The sequence below is a fragment of the Balaenoptera musculus genome, chromosome 18, assembly GCF_009873245.2.
Source record: "Balaenoptera musculus isolate JJ_BM4_2016_0621 chromosome 18, mBalMus1.pri.v3, whole genome shotgun sequence".
NCBI classification, from domain to species: domain Eukaryota; kingdom Metazoa; phylum Chordata; class Mammalia; order Artiodactyla; family Balaenopteridae; genus Balaenoptera; species Balaenoptera musculus.
Genome location: NC_045802.1, coordinates 16,023,485 through 16,048,386, shown reverse-complemented (window position 1 = coordinate 16,048,386; position 24,902 = coordinate 16,023,485). Strand labels below are relative to the sequence as shown.

Below are 24,902 nucleotides of genomic sequence, written 5' to 3'. Positions count from 1 at the left end.
TTAAAATTCTGACGTATTTCCTTCTTGTCTTTTTTCCATGCATATTTTCCACATAGCTGTGATCATAGCATATTTAAAATTCAGAATTCCCTTTTTTTTTTTTTTACTTAATATAACAAAGTTTGTTCTCACATTATCAAGAAGTCTTCCAAATCATAAATGTTAGTGGCTTTATAATATTCAGGTACATGCTGTGCTAAGTTTTATGAAATGTGACCATTTCCCAATTATTAGGCATCTAAGTTATTCCAGATTTCAAATTATCCCCTTTGAATAAATTCTCAGAAATGGAACATTTAAAAATCTCTTGATATTTATTACCACCAAACTGTCTTCCAAAACAGCTGCATCAATACATTCCCCCCAGCACGTGTGAATTTGCCTGTTTCACAAAACGCTCACTAGTTTTATACGCATTTCAGTCACATCTCATTTGATCAGCTTATATCACACTACACATCGCCACCATCCTTCTCCTATCTACCTGCAAATTTTAATCTCAGACAAAGTAGCATCTGAATGATTTAATACACTTATATAAACAGTTATCAAAAATTATTGGGAAACCAAGCTCTTAATATCTTAATTCATGATAACTAAAAATACGTATTTTGGCTGTTATGATCAGAAAGAAAATGTTTTTAAAAAGTACTTACTTGTTCAGGACTCTTGCAATACCAAAGTCCCCAAGCTTTGCAACCATTCCATTCTTGCTAAGAAAAATGTTCTGTAAGAGGAGGAAATGCTATGTTGCTGGAGATATTTCAAGAAAACAAAAGATCTGTTCTGTCTTGATTTTGTCTCTGAGATGTTACCTGTGTTTTTATGTCCCTGTGTAAGATCTTCCTGTCATGAATATGTTTCAGTCCTAGAGAAATCTGTACAAACCAACTCAGAATCTGTAGAGGGAACATGAAACAAAACTGGTGAGGAGTCTGGTGATCACTGAAATGTCTTCATGATAACATACAAGAAGAGAGGAATAATATACTTGTGTGTGTGGTTATATGAATGAAGCTAATAGGTATACCATCTTATCGTACTATTTTCTTTTTACAGCTAGAAACATGGAGGTGTGAAAAGGCAATCCAAGTGTGTTGGTATGAAAAGGAACACCGCACACAGAGAAAGATAAACAGAACCAAGGAAGAGAGGGAGGCAAGTCATGATCTTCTTTTTTATTAACATTGGGTTGCTAACTGCATCAGGAGAGTAGACAAGCAGCTCTGTTTCCTGATAACCCTAGTGCCACTGCTTTTTCCTTTTCAGTGGAAGGAGGGTGTCAAGGGCAAAGAGAGAAAGAGGAAGAAGTGGAGAATCTGTGAGGTTATTAAAATTTTTAATGAAATAACATACAAGTATATAATATAAAACTAAGAAATATTTTGCTTTTATACTTTTTAAAGTTTAATTTTATTTCTTAGATATGATTTTCTTAGCTGGCCATGAGCCTCTTTATTAAACTGTGTCTATACCTATAGAGATTTATTTAAATGATTCTAAAATTTCAATGATTCTTTGTCCACCAAATTATACAGAGAGAGGAAAACAATAGGAAAAAAAGCTCCATTCCAGATACTAAGATTCAGTTGTAATTTTAGTTTTTTAGTTTTGTAGTTCAAAATTGTGTAGAGAAAAGTATTTTTATTAAATGTGACAAAATAATACCTAGATAGGAAGAAAGGAGGGTTTCTACAAATATAGAATTTAATATATAATATAAATGAGCATAGGGAGAATGCTTGATTAAATTTACAGAGGTTAGAGATACTGATTCTTTAATCATTCATACATTCACAACATTCAATTTTTTTTTTTTTGGCTGCGTTGGGTCTTTGTTGCTGTGTGCGGGCTTTCTCTAGTTGCGGTGAGCGGGGGCTACTCTTCGTTGCGGTGCACTCATTGCGGTGGCTTCTCTTGTTATGGAGCATGGGCTCTAGGTGTGCGGGCTTCAGTAGTTGTGGCACGTGGGCTCAGTAGTCGTGGCTCGCGGGCTCAGTAGTCGTGGCTCGCGAGCTCTAGAGTGCAGGCTCAGTACTTGCAGCGCACGGGCTTAGTTGCTCCGCGGCATGTGGGATCTTCCCGGACCAGGGCTCGAACCTGTGTCCCCTGCACTGGCAGGCGGATTCTTAAGCACTGCGCCACCAGGGAAACCCACAACATTCAATTTAACTCTAGGAGGAAATTATTTGGGCCTGATGCTCTTAAATGCTAAAAGAGAACGAAGAAACAAATGCCCTAAAGAAAGATGGCAGGCCATTCCTGTGCCCTGCCTGAGGCCGTGGCCTTTCCCATCAATTGCACAGGCCCTGAGTCCAATTCTTCAGCCCCCACCCCACACACCTGTCTCCTTCACGAGTACAACTCCCAAGAGGGTATCAAAGGGAGCTCAGACTATAGAAGAAAAATGTGTTTGTGCAAAGAGAAAATGGGACCTGAGGCCATTATTCTTCACCTTCTCTCTCCTCTCTCTTAATAGCCAATGAAGGTAAATAGCCACTGCTAAGAAGAGCTTCTATCCTCCCTAGCAAAGTGGGATAGCTATTTTAAAACAGAGTACCCAACGATAAAAGGAAGAAAAGTGAAGCTATAAATACATCACATTTTAAATGGCTAAGGAACATCCACATTCACTTTTTTTTTCCGCCATGAAGATTTATCTCAGAGGCATCCTACATGAGATTGTCCAAAAATAAGACACAGTTCTTTCTCAAGCAAAGTTCACTCTCAAAAAGAGATTAAAAAAAAAAAAAAAAAAGATTCAATTTAAGTTCAATTGCGAACATGTTCTAGGCTAGACCTATCAAGAATACTGATCCATTATTTTATAGTTTGAATTTCTCTTCCACAAAGCATGCTTCATATAAACACAATCTATTACTTATGACATTATAAATTTAATCCCCCAATATAAATTAAAAGGTAAATTAGAAGAGTTTTTACCTGATCTTCACTAAGTAACACTCCCCGTTGTCTTTTGATCCTTTTCATGAGATCCCCTCCATCACAGTACTCCATCACAATAAACAGCCTGTTGTTCTCTATAAGAAAAGGCATCATTTGGTGCTGGATGGGTTTCAAATATTTACTAATTATTTGCCTTTAAGTTCTAGAAGGTGGAGAATATAACAGAAAAATGCAGTACATAATAGTTTAAAACTCTGGCTGTAGAATCAAGATGGATTGGGCTCTAATCCCACTTCACCACTTAAATTTCTTAGCTCTGTGACTCTGGGCAAATTATTTTAATTTCTCTGTGCCTCGTTATTTCATCTGTAAGATGGAGATAATAATATAGAAACTTCTCTTGGGATTGTTTTATCTTTCCTCATTTAATCTTTTCAATGGTTTAATCCATGTCACATACTTAGAACAATACCTGCACATAATGAGAGTTCAATAAATGTCAGCAATTATTTTTAATACATTCCTGCAGGAGGTTGGAAATCTGCTATAAAAAAGCATCTGTGAATCTTTTTCAACACCTCAGGAAGAATTAATACACCCTTGAATTTGGACATAAACTTTTATTTGTATGGGGCTTATTCAACCATGTTGTTGAGTACAGTAGACATACTTCTAACTGACCTCTGCCTGACCTACTCACTAGATTGATGGGCACTCTTCATCACCGCTGCCCGCTCAAGGTTACCCTGGTGGCTTCTGGACTCACCTATGCCCAGGTACCTCTGCTCCCACTGATTCTTACCAAGATCATTGTGTTCATTCCCAAATTTGTTTATGCCAATTATACTTGCTATTGTAATTACTACATCAACTGATGAAAGATGAATGGGAAAAGGAAGATGTGATTATTTCTACAAAAACTACATCGAATCCCATGGAGGACTCAGTAAAAGTGAGTAGCTAAAAAAAAAAAAAAAAGTCACTGACCTAAATGTTGGGTGGAACGAGTGGAAAATAACGGGGAAGCTTTCAAAAGACTGTGCACAGAGAGTATCTGTAAATTCTTACTCCACTCTAAAGAAAAGAAATTGGAAATTATAAATTGGGGGTGGGGGGAGCCCTATGTAAGAAAGAATATTCCGAACTCCAATCGGTGGACTCAGAATCAAAGACAAGGCCTTGGTCTTACATCAGAAGTTTGGCAAATGATTGTGTATTTATAGATTAAAATAAGTTTGTATGATTTCCTGCTTAATCAGCTTTTTTCTTTAACCAAACAACTACCAGATGGGTTCTTGTTAGAATAAGGGCTTCTACTAACTTGTTTGTTTCTCCCACTAGTTTGCGGGTTCCCTGAAGACAGACTCCATACTTAGTACTTTTGTATTCCCTGTACCTGGCACATGGAAGGGGCTTAATAAAGGTTTGTGGAGTGGTTTCATAAAAACATCTAAGGAACACAAAATGATCGCACAAAATCAGGCTTATCAGCAAGTGTTAAACTTTCTAGTATTTTGCCCTGTAATTATTAAGTATTCATTCAATGTCGGAATCTCTTGCCAAATATCTATCATTTGCTACCTCTTTCTTCCAAGTAGCTTAAGCCAACTTTATTATTTTTTTTTACATCTTTATTGGAGTATAATTGCTTTACAATGGTGTGTTAGTTTCTGCTGTATAACAAACTGAATCAGCTATACGTATACATATATCCCCATATCCCCTCCCTCTGGTGTCTCCCTCCCTCCCACCCTCCCTATCCCACCCCTCTAGGTGGTCACAAAGCACAGAGCTGATCTCCCTGTGCTATGCGGCTGCTTCCCACTAGCTATCTATTTTACATTTGGTAGTGTATATATGTCCATGCCACTCTCTCACTTCATCCCAGCTTACCCTTCCCTCTCCCCGTGTCCTCAAGTCCATTCTCTCTGTCTGCATCTTTATTCCTGTCCTGCCCCTAGGTTCATCAGAACCATTTTATTTTTTAGATTCCATATATATGTGTTAGCATACAGTATTTGTTTTTCTCTTTCTGACTTACTTCACTCTGTATGACAGACTCTAGGTCCATCCACCTCACTACAAATAACTCAATTTCATTTCTTTTTATGGCTGAGTAATGTTCCATTGTATATATATGCCACATCTTCTATATCCATTCATCTGTTGACGGACACTTAGGTTGGCTTAAGCCAACTTTAAAGGCACTATCGGTAACCTGACAGCATCTGCCCTTGGTTGCTTCTCATTCACAAACTGAGTGCTTCTTTCACAGAACACTTCCATTGGTCCACCTTCCCTCTTAAAGGGACAGATCCATTCACTCATCAACAAACTTTTATTGAAGACATGCTAAGGAACACTGTGCTAGGAATAAGAAGCAAATAAGCTATCCTTCCTGAATAAGGAGGTGACAGTCTAGACGGGGCATCAGTCAATATACGTGAGTAGAGCTACAACAGAAGTCTGCACACACACAGGCAGAGAGAACAAGAAGCCATGAAGGAAAGACCAGAGAGTCCAAGAAGCGTTTTGTTTTTTTGTTTGTTTTGTTGGGTTTTAAAATTTTTTTTACTGGAGTATAGTTGATTTACAATGTTATGTTAGTTTCAGGTATACAGCAAAGTGAATCAGTTATACATATACATATATCCACTCTTTTTTAGATTCTTTTCCTATATAGGCCATTACAGGGTACTGAGTAGAGTTCCCTGTGCTATACAGTAGGTCCTTATTGGTTATCTATTTTATATATAGTACTGTGTGTCAATCCCAATCTCCCAATTTATCTCTCCCCCCTCTTTCCCTCTCGGTAACCATAAGTTTGTTTTCTACATCTGTGACTCTATTTCTGTTTTGTAAATAAGTTCATTTATACCATTATTTTAGATTCCACATATGAGAGATATCATATGATATTTGTCTTTCTCTGTCTGACTTATTTCACTTAGTATGATAATCTCTAGGTCCATCCATGTTGCTACAAATGGCATTATTTCATTCTTTTTTATGGCTGAGTAATATTCCAGTGTATATATGTACCACATCTTCTTTAACCATTCCTTTGTCAATGGACATTTAGGTTGCTTCCATGTCCTGGCTATTGTAAACAGTGCTGCAATGAACATTGGGGTGCATGTATCTTTTCGAATTATGGTTTTCTCTGGATATATGCCCAGGAGTGGGATTGCTAGATCATATGGTAGCTGTGCCAGTAAGGAACTTCCATACTGTTCTCCACAGTGGCTGCACCGATTTACACATTCCCACCAACAGTGTAGGAGGGTTCCCTTTTATCCACACCCTCTCCAGCATTTAGCTTGTAAATTTTTTATGATGGCCATTCTGACCTGTGTGAGGTGATACCTCATTGTAGTTTTGATTTGCATTTCTCTAATAATTAGTGACGTTGAGCATCTTTTCATGTGCTTTTTGGCCATTTGTATGTCTTCTTTGGAGGAATGTCTATTCAGATCTTCTGCCCATTTTTTGATTGGGTTGTTTTTTTGATATTGAGCTACATGAGCTGTTTGTATATTTTGGAGATTAATCCCTTGTCGGTCGCTTCATTTGCAAATACTATCTCCCATTCTGAGGATTGTCTTTTCATTTTGTTTAGGGTTTCCTTTGCTGTGCAAAAGCTTTTACATTTAATTAGGTCCCATTTGTTTATTTTTGGTTTTATTTTCATTACTCTAGGAAGTGGATCAATAAAGATCTTGCTGCGATTTATGTCAGCATGTTCTGCCTATGTTTTCCTCTAAGAGTTTTATAGTGTCTGGCCTTACATTAGGTCTTTAATCCATTTTGAGTTTATTTTTGTGTATGGTGTTAGGGAGTGTTCTAATTTCATTCTTTTACATGTAGCTGTCCAGTTTTCCCAAGTACCACTTATTGAAGAGAGTGTCTTTTCTCCATTGTATATTCTTTTTTTTTTTTTTTTTAAATTTATTTATTTATTTATTTATTATTTATTTTTGGGTGTGCTGGGTCTTCGTTTCTGTGTGAGGGCTTTCTCTAGTTGCGACAAGTGGGGGCCACTCTTCATCGCGGTGCGCGGGCCTCTCACTATCATGGCCTCTCTTGTTGCAGACCACAGGCTCCAGACGCGCAGGCTCAGTAATTGTGGCTCACGGGCCCAGTTGCTCCGCGGCATGTGGGATCCTCCCAGACCAGGGCTCGAACCCGTGTCCCCTGCATTGGCAGGCAGATTCTCAACCACTGCGCCACCAGGGAAGCCCCCATTGTATATTCTTGCAGGAAGGGTTTTGAGATGTTTCCTGACATACCCTGATTACCTAGAGATCAGTTACTTTCAGGAATGTATTCCTTTTGGGAGAATTAATACTTGTCTTAGCTCAGTCATTGAAAGGGCTGCTGCAGCAATGAAGGGATGGCAATTTCAAAACCATGGGGAAATCAGAGGAAAGAAACTAAGGGAAAAGGGCTCATTTTACTTCCCTTCCACCAACATCTAACTCACTCAGCCTCACACGGGCTTTCAGTGGAAGAAATTCATTGACTGATTCAGGATTAATCATGGCCGAACCATCTTGAAGGAACTATTCAGGTCGATGAGCATCATTTGGCTCTAAATATGTTTTTTCCCCCACTAGCCACTGTTAATTTCATATTTAATGGGGTTAGAACTGCTTGGAAAGGTCATTTGTGCTCTCAAATTTACCATCTCTTTAAAAAAATTAAGCACTTTAGGAAGGGGAAAAGGCATAAGAAACAATCCTTGTCCTCACAGAACTTCCAATCTCACCGAGGGAAATAAAGAATATACACTAACGTTATAACACAGCTTATTACAAATGCCACACAAGTGAAACGGCCAGTAAGAGTTCGGAAGTGCTCAGAGCAGAGGCGAGAGAGATCACTTTATTTTTTTTATATTTAGTTTTAATTACATTTGTCAGGTTGGGGTGGCCACGCCACGCGGCATGCAGGATCTCAGTTCCCCGACCAGGGATCAAACCCGCGCCCCCTGCAGTGGAAGCACAGAGCCTTAACCACTGGACCCCCCGGGAAGTCCCAGAGAGAGATCACTTTAGGTTTGGGGGTGGGATTTGTGTTTAGTCTTAAGCATGCATAATATTTTAAAGTGCAGAAAGGAGAAAAAAAAGAATACTCCATTGCCTCTGAACAATATTGAAAGTTTGCTTTTAAGTTGGTTTGTAACATTAAAGCCAACCCCCATCCTAAATTTGTTCACTCCCCTACTCCACTTGTTTCTTTCAAGCTATTGCCAATTTTATCCCTGTTTAACCTTTGTGCTAGATAAGCAGATGCTATTAAATCTTGGACTACTGAGTAGGCCTCTTGAAAACAGCAGTCAGTCTTTGACAAAAGAATGTTGAGAGATATTCTAAGCAGTTTTTTTTTAAGCAAAAAACATTAATTAAAATGAATAAATTGAGGACATTTGTAAAATAAAAAAAAAAAAAAAAAAAAAAAAAAAAAAAAAAAAAAGAATACTCCAAAAAGGAAGTGCATGGCACCCTCTAGGGCAGGAGTTTCTGGAACTTTATATAAAGCTCATGGGTCACTGGCCTTTCAAAACTATTAGAGGGCACTAACTTCAGGGTTGCAACCTTTGTCTTGCCAAATTCCAACATTTAAAGAACAATTATTATAATTAATTTATTCTAAAACGTCCTTTTAAAAAATCAGGATTATGTCTTACAGACACTGGCATCTTCCAATTGGTGACTGTCCAGCAGTCTTGATGTCATCACGGCCTCATTAATTTTTGTTTTTTGTTTTGTTTTTTTTGGGGGGGGTGAAGTAGAAAAGAATAGCTTTATTGCTTTGCCAGGCAAAGGGAGACACACCAGGCTTCTGCCTCAAGAAACCATGTGTTCCTCAGCCTCATTAAATTTTAGACTATCTAACCAATTTAATCTGCTCATATTTCCCTTTTTATGAATGTACAAGAGTAATAGAAAGCAAAACTCTGTTTAAACAAGTCTAAAAGAGCTCTTTTAATACATATAAAATAAAAATTGTGATATGAAAGCATACTGTCATAGTCTAATGGGCAGTATCTTTCCTTTTCATCAGCACATAATAATGTATCTTACAACCAATGACCTCTAGATTTGATGGAACGAGATATCGTCCAGTATCACCATCATTCCACAAAAATAAAAGCATTTTAGTGCTGAACCCAGGAGGAACACAGACTCAGCATAAAGATTAAAATATCTTCTGCTATCCCCCCTTGCTCACTGCACTGCACCCACAGTGGCTTCTGCCACAGGTGTGAGATTCTGCCCTACTTACCAGCCTGTGACTATGTCATGGATGCTGGCAGAAGACATGAGATTCCTGGGCCAGAGACAAAGGACTTTATTACTCTTGGCAAAAGCAGCTGTCAGAGCTTCTTGTTAGCACTCGTTCTATGTCTCCCAAATCCACAGAGCCTAGATGAACAACTGCACACGCAGTGGCTACATTACAGGAGAGGAACACTACACTTGAGGAATCGACTGCTTTTACAGCGAGCAGTAAACAAGCCAGCTCTCGGTCAGGGCTTGGCATTCTTGGCATATCCAGCAAAAACCTGCAGAGGTGCTCAGGGCCAATAGCAGATGGCCTTCCCCCAAAGCCTCCTGGCTAGTCCTTTAACACGTCAGGCCTTTGCAGTGGCTGTTCTCCTTGCCTGGAAAGCTCTTCTCCAGATGTTAGCAGGACTCCTCAATCTGTGCTCAAATGTCACCTTCACAGCAAGGCCTGTCCTGACCACCCTATTTACAATTCTTCCCTCCACTCCTGCCTCCCCCTATTTTATTATCCCACAGCACTTATCAACTTCTAACCTGCATATACTGTACTTATTAATTATGTTTACATTTATTGTCTGTCTCTCCCCACATTTTACCCCTGGAATGTAAACTCCACAGCTGTAGGGCAGGCAGAATTCTCAGATGGCCCTAACGCACACACCCTGTGAACTCTCTCCCCTTGAGCGAGAGTGCAACTTGTAAACATGGGATATCACTCTCATGATTATGTTACATAGCAAATGGGATGTGCTGATATAATTAAAGTTACTAAACAGCTGACTCTGAGTTAATAGAAAAAGAGATTATACACCTGGGCTTGACCTAATCACAAGAGCCACTTAAATCTGGGTCTGGAAATCAGAAACAGAAGTGAGAGATTCCACGCTGGAGAGGGCCTATTGAAGGGGCCACATGCCAGGGAAGGGAGGTTGGTCTCTAGAAACAGAGAATCACCCCCAGTTAACAGCCAGCAAGAAAGCAGACACCTCAGTCCTACAGTTGGAGTAAATGAGACCTGCCAACAACCGGAATAAGCCTGGAAGAGAACTCGGCCTCAGATGAGGCTGCAGACACAGCTGACATCTTGATTTCAATCACGTGAGGCCCTGTGCAGAGAATCCATCTAAGCCCAGCCCAGGCTTCCGATCTAGAGGAACTGGGAGAGGATAAGAGGGTGCCGGTTTCAGCCATGAAATTCGTGTTCACTGGTTATACAGCAACAGAAAACAGCAGTGCAGGGGTCTGGGCCTATTTTACCTAGACCATGCCTAGCAAATTATAGGTACTTGATAAATATTCACTGAAGGAATTTAAGTGGGATTAATTTAGCCTTAGGAAAATCTTACTACATTCTCTTATTTTTCTCATGTTGCTTCAAACTTATGAAAACTTCTACTTTCTATAGACAAACAATTAATGAACTAGAGCCAGGGTTCTTCTGTTCAGAGGTGAGCTGTCAGGGTAAACAAAGGCTTTCCCCCAACTCTCTACAGTCAGGTGTTGCAAGGACCTCTGAGCCTTTCGGATAAGCTCCGTGTTTCAAGTCCCAGCAAACTGCCAGGCAAACTCAAAGGCATCACAGTAGCCCTAGTTTTCCTAAACACAGAGGTGCTCTAGTTAAGAAAAGGAAAAGGCTGTCATCAGAAAGTTTAAGCTTACAACATAAACGAAGTCAGTGAAGGTTATTTATACTGTAAAAAATGACCTCTAATTTTATAATGGTATCCAGCGTAAACCATCCTCAAATATCCATTTTGCATGGCATAAAGACATACTCAGGGACTTCCCTGGCGGTCCAGTGGTTAAAACTCTGTGCTTCCACTGCAGGGGGCACGGGTTCCATCCCTGGTTGGGGAACTAAGATCCTGCGTGCCAGGGGCCCCAACCCCGGGGCCATGGACCACTAGCGGTCCGTAGCCTGTTAGGAGCCGGGCCACACGGCAGAAGGTGAGCGGAGGATGAGTGAGCAAAGCTTCATCTGTATTTACAGCCACTCCCCATCGCTCGCATGACCGCCTGAACTCCGCCTCCTGTCAGCATTATGGTGAGTTGTTTAACTATTTCATTACATATTACAATGTAATAATAATAGAGATAAAGTGCACAATAAATGTAATGCACTTGAATCATCCCAAAACCATCCCCCCACCCCGCCCCCGGTCCGTGGAAAAATTGTCTTCCACGCAACCGGTCCCTGGTGCCAAAAAGGTTGGGGACCGCTGCTGCATGCAGCGGGGTGTGGCCAAAAAAATTAATTAATCAATTAAAAAAAAAAAGACATACTCCACTCTCCTAAATGGCCCAGTCTAGGCACTCATTCAGCAAACGTGTATGAGCACCTACTATGTGCCAGATGCTGAGGACCAAGTGGTGAGCAAAAGAATTTGTTATGTTTACCGTCTTAAAGGGAGACAAATATTAGACAGTTCCTAATGGCGTATATGAACATACACACGCAGTACAAAAGTGCTGGCGAGATCAGTAAAGGGGGCTGTACCTTGAATTGGGGTCTCAGAGAAGGCCTGACGATGAGCAGGACTTACCAGTCACAGGGAGTCACAATAATAACCCACAGGATGAGGAAAAGGAAGACTGTCTAATGGCGTCGCTGTTAGGAGTCAATGAACAGGAATGCAAGGCACCTTTTTCAGTGGCTGCCCCTTAAAAGTTGCTCGATACAACTCAATTCCCGGCTCACATGTACTCTCAGCTCCCAGAAAGACCTTGGAGGTGTCCCGAGAACTCTTTTAAAACACTGTACCCAGTTTTAATTTGCAAACACAGAGAGCTATTTTGAATGCAGTGGTTTTAATTTGCAAGAAACACAGTGCCCTGCACAGTGTAAAAGCTCAAAAAATAGCTTTTAAAATTTATTTACTGATTTTTACACCCCTGATGGTGCTTGAAGATATCTAGGTAACATTCCTGCTCCATGAACTACTTCTGACCTGTGAATTCAAGCACCCCCAGTGCTGGGTGCTGGGATGGGGATGCCCCATGGTGAACCGGGGACACAGCCCTGTCACAGCCTTTTAAACACCTGACATGCTGTATATGTGTCTATTGTCTGTCTCTTCCCACTACAATGTAAGAGCCACGAGGACAGGAATTTGTGCCTGTTGTGTTTGTTCACTGCTGTATTCCTGGCACCTAGAAAAATGCATCAACGTAAGCACTCGATCAGTATTTAACTGAGGGCTTCCCTGGTGGCGCAGTGGTTGAGAATCTGCCTGCCAATGCAGGGGACACGGGTTCGAGCCCTGGTCTGGGAAGATCCCACATGCCGCGGAGCAACTAGGCCCGTGAGCCACAACTACTGAGCCTGCGCGTCTGGAGCCTGTGCTCCGTAACGAAAGAGGCCACGATAGTGAGAGGCCCGCGCACCACGATGAAGAGCGGCCCCCGCCTGCCGCAACTAGAGAAAGCCCTCGCACAGAAACAAAGACCCAACAGAGCCAAAAAATAAATTAAAAAAATAAATAAATAAAATTTAACTGAATGAATGACCAACGCTCCTTTTATGGTGTTTTTAGTGTTTTGCTTTGTTTTTTTAATCTTTGGAGTCAAGTGATAGAGGCAGAAGAGATGTTGTATTCAGGCGCACAGAGAAGGGAATTGCTTCCTTGAGGTTCCTCCCCTCTATCGTGGCCGTTTGCTTGGCTGCCTGTCTGCAGGAGAATTGTGCAGCCCCCTCCCCGTTGCCCCGGGACATACAAGGACTTACAGAGGCAGAGTGTACCCTCCCCCACCATCACCCCGTTCCCACGGTTGGTTGCATGGCTGCTTTGCACCCAGAACGTGAGCACGTAAGGAAAGTAAGAAACACGCCACATCCCAGCAGGGATCTGAGAGTGAGGGTGTGGCGGGCTCTGTGTCCTGCTCTTTCCTCCTGCTCAGGAAAACAGCCGGCTCCATATGTGCACTGCTCCTTCAGGCTGGACCCCCGACTTACAGACTCCTCCTGGGTGTTCCCTGGCAGTGCAGTGGTTAGGACTCGGCACTTTCACTGCCGGGATCCCACAAGCCATGAGGCACGGCCAAAAATAATAATAATAATGAATTAAAAAAATAAAGACCCCGCCCAACCATAGCCAACATGTAATGTGAGTGAGACACAGATGGTATTCTTGCAGGCCACTGAAATTTCTTACTGCAGCAAAGCTAATACACCCATCGTTAACTATCAGAGGGAGTAAGAATTAAAGGCAGGTGGGCAAACTTGAGAAAATTTAGGAAAGCTGCCTACAAAAACCCACCAGAGAAGAAATAAAGATGATGTCTCAAATTACAATTTAAGTAAATGGGAAAATGAATCCAGTTACAAAAATTAATATATACACAGTTCTCAGGAACTATCTTATACAGAAGTCTACATGCCCACACTCTATTAAAATACTTTAAGAATATGAGAAAGTCAAACCTTGAAATGAACTGAAGAAGGTTACAATGTTGGGATGTTTCATCTTCGCCAGAAGAATGACTTCTTTCTTTGAAGCTTCTTTTTCTTGGATGGGCATCTAAATTATATTAAGAGACAGAGTAGTCTGTAAAGATAATTCGCTTTCAAGGAATGCTTTTTACTCACTGTCATCGAAAATTCTCCAGGATTTCACTGGCTTTTAATGGCACTTCTGCAACAGATCTCTCAACGGCAGGAAATGACATTTCTAGAATTAGAGTGCCCTATATCTAGTCAATGGTTTGTCAATGACAATCAGAAACAAGAAAATAAGTATTTCTGGTGAAGTTCTGCTGTATTAAAATTTCTGCTGGATAGGTGTACTGTGTCAATTATTTAGTCATCTGGAGGAAAGTTATTTAAATATTTATCTTTCAGCAACAAAGGAATTTGTAAAAAAAAAAAAAAAAAACAAAATGCAATGTTCCAGCAGCAATCACTGCCGAGAAGAAACAAATGAAATCTAAAAAAAGTAAAATGTCATATATCACATAAATCAGACCAGTAAAGTTCTATGTTAAGATTACTATGTTTTTTGTTTTCAAATAAAATGTCTCTCGTGACTTCATTTTAGATTTGATGTATTTTCTTTTCTTTTTAAAAAACTAATTTGCTTTTATTATTGCTCTTCCTTCCAGTTTTATTGAGATATAATTGATATACAGCAGTGTATACGTTTAACGTGTACAGCATATAATTTGACTCACACCATGAAATGATCATCACGATAAGTTTAGTGAATATCCGTCATCTCATATAGATACAAAATTAAAGAAATAGAAAAAACATTTTTTCCTTGTGATGAGAACTCTTAGGATTTACTCAACAACTTTCATGTACAACATCAGCAGTGTTAATTCTATTTATCATGTTGTACGTTACATCCCTAGTATTTATTTATCTTGTAACGGGAAGTTTGTACTTTTTGACCACCTTCAACCAATTCTCCCTTCCCATACCACCCGCCTGTGGTAACCACAATTCTGATCTTTTTTTCTGAGTTTGTTTTTGAAGTAAAATTCAAAAACTACAACACTATGTCATTTTCCATCATACAACACAGTGATTTAAAATTTCTGTGCATTTCAAAGTGATCACCAAGATAAGTCTAGTTACCATCTGTCACCATACAAAGATATTAAGTATTGACTATGTTCCCCACACTGTACATTTCATACCCATAACTCATTTATTTTGCAACTGGAGGCTTGTACCCCTTAACCTGCCTTACCTATTTCTCTCCTCCCCTCACTCCCTGATGTATTTTCTTATTATTCTGTTTACCATCTATGGACAATATTTTTCAAATGTTTTGGTGCCATTGGCAGTGGCCACACCTCATTTCTACCTTTTCTTCCTCATTCTTGACACTTTGTCATTTCTACACTGACTTCTGGCCCGGCTGCCCCACCCTTCTGGCCTCCATGGGTCACTGGTCCTCTCCACAGTTCCCTCTGTAATGACCTTCAACATTTGGCCCACAGGTAATGTGTGAGTTCCCAAATTTCTCATCCTCATTTAAATTTGAAAATTTTTTTAAAAATTAATATTCTCCACCCCAGCTTTACTGCCTCCTAGCTATGTATCCTTCAGTAAATTATTTAAATCTTCTAAGCTTCAGTATCTTTCCCCCCACTTTAAATTGCATAATTGGTACGTATGAGTTTCAAAATAAAAATAACTGAAATATGCTACCAGGATAGACTTAGCTACTTAACTACTTTAATTTATAACTACTGTTTTTTTCAAAAGACTATTATAAACGAAATTGAAAGGCAAACATAGGGAGATAAGTGTATTTTTATAGTTAGGTAAAAATACTGGCAATATGTATGACAAAGATTTTTTGTATTTATAACATACAAGGATTCTGGCAAGTAAGAAAAAAAGGCAAATATGCCAATAGAAATATGGGAAAATACAGGCCTAGGCAACTCTCAAAAAAATAAAAGAAATTAAAAATGGCTCAGAAACAGTAAAAAATATTCAACCTCACTCAGTAATCAAAAGAAGACTAAAACAAAATTGAATATGTTTCATCTGTGAAACTGGTGAAGACAAAAAGAATGTTAATACCCACAGTTAACCAGAAAGCAGCAAAATGGCACTCATATACTTCTGGTGTAAGTATATAAATTGGTAGAATCTTTCTAGGAAAACAATTTTACAGTGTCTAATAAGAGACTTTAAAATGCTCCCATTTTTAACTTATTAATTCTTCTAGAAATTTATCCAAAGAAAATAATCAGAAATGTGCCCAAGGGTTCTCATACAAAAGCCTTCATTACAGTGTTTTACTATTAGTTTTTAATTAAGAATATACACTAGTGACTTGAAAAAATATTTTAAGCCAGATAGAAGTAAATAAGATGAAAGTAAAACTTCCCCTTTTCCTCCCCACCCATCCCATGAACTCCTATTCCTTAGGAGTAATTGCTGCTAATTGTTAGACCTTTTTATTTAATGCACATATAGGTAAACATACATACACAGTTTGTTTAAGAAAAAATGACTCTTCTACGTATTAAATGTTATTTAATCATAGCAAAAAAATCAAACAACGTAACTCTCTGAAAATAGAAAAAGAGTTAGATAAATGATGGTATTTTTAACCTAATGTCACACTAGGCGGTCATCAAAACTCCAGGGAAGCGCTGGCAGGAAGAGCAGAGGAAAAGGTAGAAGGATTTGCTGGTCACTGCGCCTTGTTGAGCACGTTACTTAACCTCACTGAGCCTCAGCCCTTTCACCTAAACCGTGAGGGTAATGAGATCTACCTCTAGAGTTGTTGTGAAGATTAACTTAACTAACATATGTAAAACACCTGGGATAACATGAGGTCTGCTAGGCACCCACTATTACTATAAACAATGAATGATATTATATGAGAACATTTTATTATATGAAAACATTGAATGACATGAGAAAATATTCACAATATACTAAGGGTAAAAAGCTGCTATAAAAGAGTATATCCACCATGACATCAATCATCTAATATATTCTAATAACTTACAAGGTACATTTATGCATTAAAAATAGCCTGGGGAGAAGTTCACCATAATGTTAATAGTGATGAAGAGAGAGGTTAAAAGTGATTTTCATTTTCCTCTAAATAGCCTTATTTTTCCCTACAGTTTTTTTCAAAATTTCTTCAACGAACATTTTAATTTTTATAATCAAGAAAAGAAACAATGCATTTTTGAAGGCAAGAAATAAAAGAATATGCTTGATAATTGTAGGATGATGAGAGAAAATATAGAGCTTTTTGGTACCTGTAAGAAAATAAGCGATTTAAGTTCTGGGGTCTAGAGTTTGCTTCGTGGAGAGGTGCTGGAGAGCTGAGAAGAAATGTAAATTTCTGGAGAGCTGAGAAGAAATGTAAATCAGATGAGAAGTAATGAAAAAGTACATTAGAGTAGAAAGAAAAAAATAAGTAATAAATGTTAATACTGTGACACAAATGTTGTTAGGCAAATCTGATAACACAAAGAGATATGGGAAAGCAACAAGAACGAGGCCCAATAGAAATTCTACTTATTTATGGCATGGAGACCAGGGTGGTTCATGAAGTAAAAGAATGAAAAAATTCACTGCTCTATTAGAAATATACAGTTTTTTATTATCTATACTGAAGAACAGGAGAGACTATATGAAATGCATTAATATATATTTTTATAGAGGATTCACCTCTCACATATTTTTTTCTTTACTTAGAATTTAAATGGTTTTATAATTCCTAAATATGTACCAGCTTAACAACAGAGCTAGAAGGTCGGGAAGTATCTATGCATTGAATTATTTATCCAGTAAGAATTTATTGACCCGCTACTGGTGCAAAGAATTCTTAGCTGCTGTGTGGGATACCAAGATGCAAAAGACATGGATTCTGCCTGCACAGAATATACAGTTTAATAAGGAGGAGAAGGCACAAAATAAACAGCTAAAGCACAGCAAAGTAGACAGCAATCAGTACCATACAGCAGTATGGATAAAAAGCTATGGAGTTTACAGAGAAAGAGAGGTTACTTAGATTTGGAAGGTTCTACAAGGTGTACTGAGTCTCAGCCCTGAACAAGTGGGATCTTGATGCTTGGATGGGCAGGCAAAGACCTTTTGGGAAGAAAGAGGCCCTCGGGTGAGCACAGAGGCTGCGGTGCAAAGGATCTGCACGTGGCAAAAAGGAAGAGTATGTGAGGGGAGGTTGAAAATGGAATTTGGGAACAAATCAGAGAGGGGTGTCAAAACTAATCTGAAGAGTGAAATGATATAAAAGTACAAGGCAAAAATTACTCATAATCCCATATTCCACCTCGATAATAATGTAGTAAGTAGGTCTTTCCTATATGTATGGGCAGATATGTGTGGGAATATACATACCTATAGAGAGAGATAATGCATATATTTTTACAAAGATTGCATCATTCTACACATACTATCTTCTTTTTTTTTTTATTTTTATTATTTATTTATTTATTTATTTATTTATTTTTGGCTGTGTTGGGTCTTCGTTTCTGTGCAAGGGCTTTCTCTAGTTGCGGCAAGCGGGGGCCACTCTTCATCGCGGTGCGCGGGCCTCTCACTATCGCGGCCTCTCTTGTTGCGGAGCACAGGCTCCAGGTGCGCAGGCTCAGTAGTTGTGGCTCACGGGCCCAGTTGCTCCTTGGCATGTGGGATCTTCCCAGACCAGGGCTCGAACCCGTGTCCCCTGCATTAGCAGGCAGATTCTCAACCACTGCGCCACCAGGGAAGCCCCACATACTATCTTCTTAATTAGCAAAAGTTATGATACTTCTCATGTCAATACTTTGACTACAACATGATTTTGACGAACAGCTTAGTCTTTCACAAATTACTTAACCAATCCCCAACTGTTGGACATTTAGGTTGTTTGCTGACTGTCTGCACATTTCTGGGTATTTCCTTGGAATACAATCCCAGAAGGTGAACTACTAGATCTTAGGATGCATACTTTTTTTTTCTTTTCTTTATCAAGATGAAGATAGCCTTTTCTGCTTATACAAATAATACAATTCTTAACTTTAAAAACATAATATATGCTGCATATTAAAAATTCTGACCATGCAGAAAGAAATGATAGAGGTGAAATCCCACCAATCAGCAATAACCACTGTTAATGTTGTGTGTGTGTGTGTGACATTAACAGTACATACATATATACACATAACTTTTTGTGACCTGATTTTTTTTCATCTTTACAACGTATTTCGGACCTTACTCCTCGTCAATAATACAAACAGGGCATGGATCCTTCTAAGGCTTTGATACGTATTGATAAATTTCCCTCAGGATGATTTACCTTCCTATCAGCAGAGTAAGAGAGTGCCCACTTCCTCCACTTTTATATTCTTTTCAATCCTTTCCAATTGTATCAGCAAAAAGTGATATAAATCAATAGATTTATTTTACTTTTCTTAGTTTTCTAATGAGTTTGAAATTTGTATATGATGACTTCTTCAGTTATAATTTTTTTTCTTTTTAAGATTTATAAAAGGTTAGCACAGGGAATTCCCTGGCAGTCCAGTGGTTAGGACTCCATGCTCTCACTGCCAAGGGCTTGGGTTTGATCCCCGTTGGAGGAACTGAGATCCCACATGCTGCACCACATGGCCAAAAAAAAAAGTTAGCAGACTTTAGTCAACACTTGCAAGTATTTTGGGCATTCTGTCAGTTTTCTTTCCATTTATTCATGATGGTTTTCCATCATTCAGAAGTTTTATATTTTAGTGTAGTCAAAGATGACGATGCATCTAGCCATCTTTTCCTTTATGACTTCTGTCCCAGTGAAGGTTTGGGAGCCTGGGGGGAGAATTCCCAAGATTTTGTTACATGAGAGCTGGAGCCATGAGAAAGGTACTGAAGTGATCCAAGTAACCCAGGCCACTGACAAAAGGAATGAAACAAATTCAAGGGAGAGAAAGAGTCAACCGCATTTAGCAAGTAATTGGATGGGGAGAGAGAAAAAACTCACCGATGACCCCAAGGTTTTGAGCCTGGATATCATAAAAATACTGGTGTCATTAACACAGAGCAGCACAGAGTGGGTGACCTGGATCTGCTTAGAAAAGTGAGAAATTTCTACTTTGGGGTAGACATTTTTTTGGCCATGCTGCATGGCTTGCAGGATCTTAGTTCCTCCACTAGGGATCGAACCCAGGCCCCTTCAGTGAAAGCACCCATTCCTAACCAACTGAACTGCCAGGGAAGTCCCTATTTTTTCCCAATTTTTAAAAATTATGGTAAAATATATACAACATAAAATTTATACCATTTTAACCATTTTTAAGTGTACAGTTCAGTGGCACTAAGTACATTCACCTAAGTGCAACTTGATTCATCCATTTTGTATGGAAGTTTTTCTGCTCCTCTCACTGATAAATCCTCCAGAAGGCAACCAACGAGACTTGCCTTAACATGTATTCTAGCCCATAATGGACACTATTATCCCCATATATCTGAAACGAACACAGCCACTAGAGAGGGTAACATAAACACAAACCAAGGGGAATTTAGCAAAACTGATTCCTCTTAAATTAGATATATTTAATTATTCTCCAAAACCATTAGACTAACAATAACATATGGTTTTCCTTCATTCCTTCAATGCATTCAATACATATTTTCGAGCACCTATTATGTGCCAGGCACTGTTCTGCATGGGGAAGGAGATAGACAAGAAATAAGTGAGCAGAGTAATTCAAGATCATTATAAATGCTACTAAGAAAATAAACCAGGGTGGTGTGATAAGGTGGTGTGATTGAAGTCAGGGAGCTACCTTGGCTAGGATGCTTGGGGAAGGTCTCCTTGTGGAGGTGACCTGAATTTGGAGAGGCAGTCAGAGGAAGCGCATGGCAAAACAGAGGAACTAGAGCAACGGAGGAGGGGGCATCTCATAGACGTGCCATAGGATATAAAAAAAAAGATGTTATCACTATAAGGAGTACCATAGGAGCCAGGGCGAGAACATCTTTTTCTCCTTTTTTTCTTTCTTTTCTTTTTTAAAAATAAGATCACTGGGGACTACCCTGGCAGTCCAGTGGTTGAGACTCCCTGCTTCCCCAGCGGGGGCATGGGTTCCATTCCTGGTCGGGGAACTAAGATCCTGCATGCCGCATGGCTCGGCCAAAAACAAAATAAAAATAAAATTTAAAAATAAAAATGAAAATAAGATCATTGGTTGCTGTTTGGACAATGGACTTAGAAGACTGAACAAACAAAAGTCAACTCACTCATACTTGTAAAAAAAAAAAAAAAAAGATGTGTTTCCTTGACAAACTGGATTAAAAGCCAGATGAATATACTGCTGAAAATGAACAGGAGTTTTAACTTCTTAACTTTACCTTTTCAAAATTGATCTCTTTTATAACACAGTGCTTGCTATCTGATTTCCCTTTGGCCAGGTATGCTTTCCCAAAGGCACCTTCCCCAATGGCCTTAATCACGTCATATTTATCCATGGTCTCCAATGCATGGAGTTACCTGAAATGAGAGCAATGAAATTTTATTGCACACTTTTCATAAATATGAACAAAGTCAGAAAACTGACCACTACAATGTAAGAGAACTCATTTTGCTAAAACTTGCATTCTAATTTCGCCGAGACTGAATCAAACAACTTTCCTTGTGGCCACAGGTAACAACCAAAGTGAGACAGAGCTTAGTCAGCTCTCAGGTCAGACTTGGGCTGCAGCTCAACTTTGATACACCCTAGTGTTGTCATCTCGGGCAAGTAACTTAATTCGTAAAACCTCTCTTTCCTAATTTCTGAAATGGAAATAACAATACCTATTTTTCAAGATTGTTCTGAGAAAGAAAAATATAATATGCCCGTCTGGGCACCTCTAGGCAGCAGGAATTGTCCTTCCGCTTGTGTGGTTTTACAGTCCAGCCTTTCTCAGTGGGGCGTTACTGCCCCCTAGGGGACATTTTGGAAACTTACGGAGTTTTTTTTCTGTTCGCAGAGATGGAGAGGCAGGCACGACGGCTTTTAGAAGCCATTGGGGCCTGAGATACTAAGATTCTGCGACGCTAGGGACAGTCCCGCACAGTAAAGGATTTTCCAGCGCCCCTACAACCTTAAAAAGTCTCCGCACACATTCATGTGCTTGGAAAAATCCGTTTATAATTATCTGCGGCTACAACCAAACTATTTTACATCTAAATACAAAGTATATTTTGCACAGTTTTAATTAATACTGAATTTTCGAGGAATGCAACTACATGTAAATCAAGGCTTGACTGCACCTTGTTCGGAACTTTACCAGGAACTGTTCACCGTTTTGGAAAATCACTCCCCCACTGGCCACGCTGCTCCTGGTAGCTGAGACCTCAAAGTTTGCAGCTGTCCTTATCAGGTGACTCCCTGCTACTTCACTACTTCTTCCAGTGTAGTAGTACCAAGAATTTACAGATTGAAATATAGACTTTATAATAAAGAGAGTCACTGTGGCATTTAGATTCGTCTGATCAGATTCGGTATGGCAGGAGGGTGTGTAAGGCCAGAGTATACAAGGGCCCCATCCAAGACCTACCCAGTCAGAACCTCCAGTTAAAAGGTCTAACATTCCCTTTGGTGCCTAAGCTCCTTTGATTTGGGTTTGTCACCCTCAGCCCAGGGTCCTGGCTTCTCGAGAGGGGAAGGTGAATTCTCCGGGGGTAGTAAACGGTGTGGTCCCTTCCTCTCTACCATTTCTTTGGGAACACGGTGCTTGTAACACAGGTACACCCTCAATAGCCCGTGGGCAAAAAACGGGCCAGTAATTCCCAGTGGGGTTGTTTCTGAACTGTCTTGGGCAGGTCCTGGCGGCCCAGCACTTGTCTCCGACGACCACTTGCCACCTCTCTGGAAGCTACGCGGCCAGGCGGCCCTCGGCCAGCCGCCAGCCTCCGGGGCTTTGGGTAAACTGCTCCACTGCATTTCCAAGTTATATTCAATACTACAGTTAGGGCATCATGCTGATTTTTTAAACCTGAGTGAGCAGGCAGGTTATGTTTTTGAGTTATCTGTGTCAGTGCAGGAACGGGGGATGATTAGGTGGGATGGGGCTGGAAGCCAGCTCCGCAGCCAGGGAAGGCTTGGGGACACGGGAGGGCCGGGTTTTGAGGGAGGCGCTGGCGGAATCGGAACTCGAGGGCACCTGCGCAGGAACTGAGGGACCACGACGCTCCCGCCCAAGAGGCACCAGCGGGTGGAAGCCCCTAAGTTTCGGGGAAAAAAATCCTTCTCCCTCAGAAACACTCTCCGGGAGGCGGCCGGCGGGAAGGCGGCAGAACTCCCGCGGGGGCCAGGAGCTGGGTGCGCCGCGCGTTGCCATGGAGACCGACGCGGTCCGGGACCGGAGACCGCCGCTCTGCAGCTCGCGTCTTCCCGGGCGGGGGTTCCACCCTTGCCCCGGGGCTCCCGGAGGCCCTGGGGGCAGCTCCGGGTTCGGACTGAGGGCGCCACCCACAGCATACCTGCTCCGCCGGCTCCGCGGGGCCACAGTACTGTCCCGGGTGGGTCCGGGTTCCAGAAGCCTCTGCGCCCGCTGGCGGCCGGGGCGGAGCCGCACTAGGGAAGTTGGGCGGGGCGCGGGGCCAGAGCGGCGAGAGGACGGGTCCACACAGTCCACCCGGAAGAGGGGTGGGGGCCGGCCGCGGAGTTTGGAGACCCGGCCGCGTCACCTCCGTCGCCTTAGGTCGGGACTCCTCTGCTTACACTCGACAAGCATTCCGCTCCCGCTCCCCGTTCTTGCTTACGGTGTACCAGAGGCTTTGCATATATTCTCTTTATTCCGTGCGACTACCGACTCAGGTAGTAGTTGCCCAGTTTTACAGCTGAGCTGGACTGAGAGTTTCTCGTGCATGGTCTCAAATACTGTCAAGAGATGGAGACTGGAACGGAGCCCGTCTCTTTTGGCCACAACTGGCGGCCTCCCATGGGGTCCTCTTATAAAACGGGCTACTGCCCAGTGGTCTGCAAACATGCTCTCTCACCCTATCCCCATCGCCCCCTACCCATTCCTCATTCCCACTGCACATCAAGCTGCCATCAGAAACGTTTCATTACATGTTTAAGCAGTTGAAAGGATGTAATTTCCAGCAATTATAAATATTGACACAAGTAAAACATAACCAATGGAATCTAAATACCACGGCAATTTGAAACCCACCATACCTATTTTAAAAAAAGAAAGCTCTCCTTTAAGAATTAGAAAGTTTACATCATTCCTTTCCTTGAACTCATATCTCCATACGTACTGTTTTTCATGATTCAAAATCTTACCCATCACCCTATCATATCAATGGAAATTAATTTCTATTTCCTAATAGGCTTTTAAAAATTCATTAAAATTACTAGTAGTACACAACTGATCCAAATAAATCACAAACTGATATTTATTAAATATAAAAAGTAATAGTATTGGAAATTTCTCTCTTAAAGACCTGAATGGGCTTTCCTCTTCTTCTCCCCAATTAGCTCAATTAGTATCCACAGATAACGCTTTTTGCTGGAATAGACAAAGTTCAACATTGAGTCTGTCCATGAAAAATTAATCAATAGTCAATCGAAGAAAGAAATGGAGAATTTTATTTGAGCCAACCTGAGGATTATAACCCAGGGGACAGTCTTTCAGAAAGCTCTGAGGATTGTTCCGCCCAAAGCACAATTACATAAGTTTTCAAGACAAAAGGTTATACTGTACACCAAAGTAACATACTGACAGTTTACACAGTCCAGCAAGGTGAGTAGTGGGTCATCGTGACCCCTTACAGGATTAAGAAAGAAACGTTATCCCCTGAGGAGTTACCTTGCTGACACCAAGAGAAAATTGCTGTTGGGGGGGGGAGGGGTTGTTTTTTTGTGGTTTTTGGTGAGCAGGCATTTCTGTGTCTTCTAAGGGGATCTAGCTAATGTATAATGCACATGCACAATGCACACTAAAAAGGGGTAGCGGGGGCTTCCCTGGTGGTGCAGTGGTTAAGAATCTGCCTGCCAATGCAGGGCACACGGGTTCGAGCCCTGGTCTGGGAAGATCCCACATGCCGCGGAGCAACTGGGCCCGTGAGCCACAATTACTGACCCTGCGCGTCTGGAGCCTGTGCTCCGCGACAAGAGAGGCCGCGATAGTGAGAGGCCCGCACACCGCGATGAAGAGTGGCCCCGCTCGCCGCAACTAGAGAAAGCTCTCGCACAGAAACGAAGACCCAACACAGCCAAAAATAAATAAATAAATAATTAATA

The 24,902-nt window shown here is 40.8% G+C and overlaps 1 protein-coding gene across 1 annotated transcript in view; it reads right to left on the bottom strand.

Annotated features, from left to right (window-relative positions):
* The window catches only part of NEK5 (NIMA related kinase 5), a 65,286-nt gene extending 42,037 nt beyond the window's left edge, over nt 1–23,249 (bottom strand). The window contains 6 exon segments of the mRNA XM_036831622.1: nt 657–727; nt 816–899; nt 2,944–3,041; nt 13,618–13,714; nt 21,019–21,157; nt 23,135–23,249. Coding sequence (XP_036687517.1) covers nt 657–727; nt 816–899; nt 2,944–3,041; nt 13,618–13,714; nt 21,019–21,135 — 467 coding nt within the window. The 5' untranslated portion in view covers nt 21,136–21,157; nt 23,135–23,249.
* Nucleotides 23,250–24,902: the final 1,653 nt, after the last annotated feature.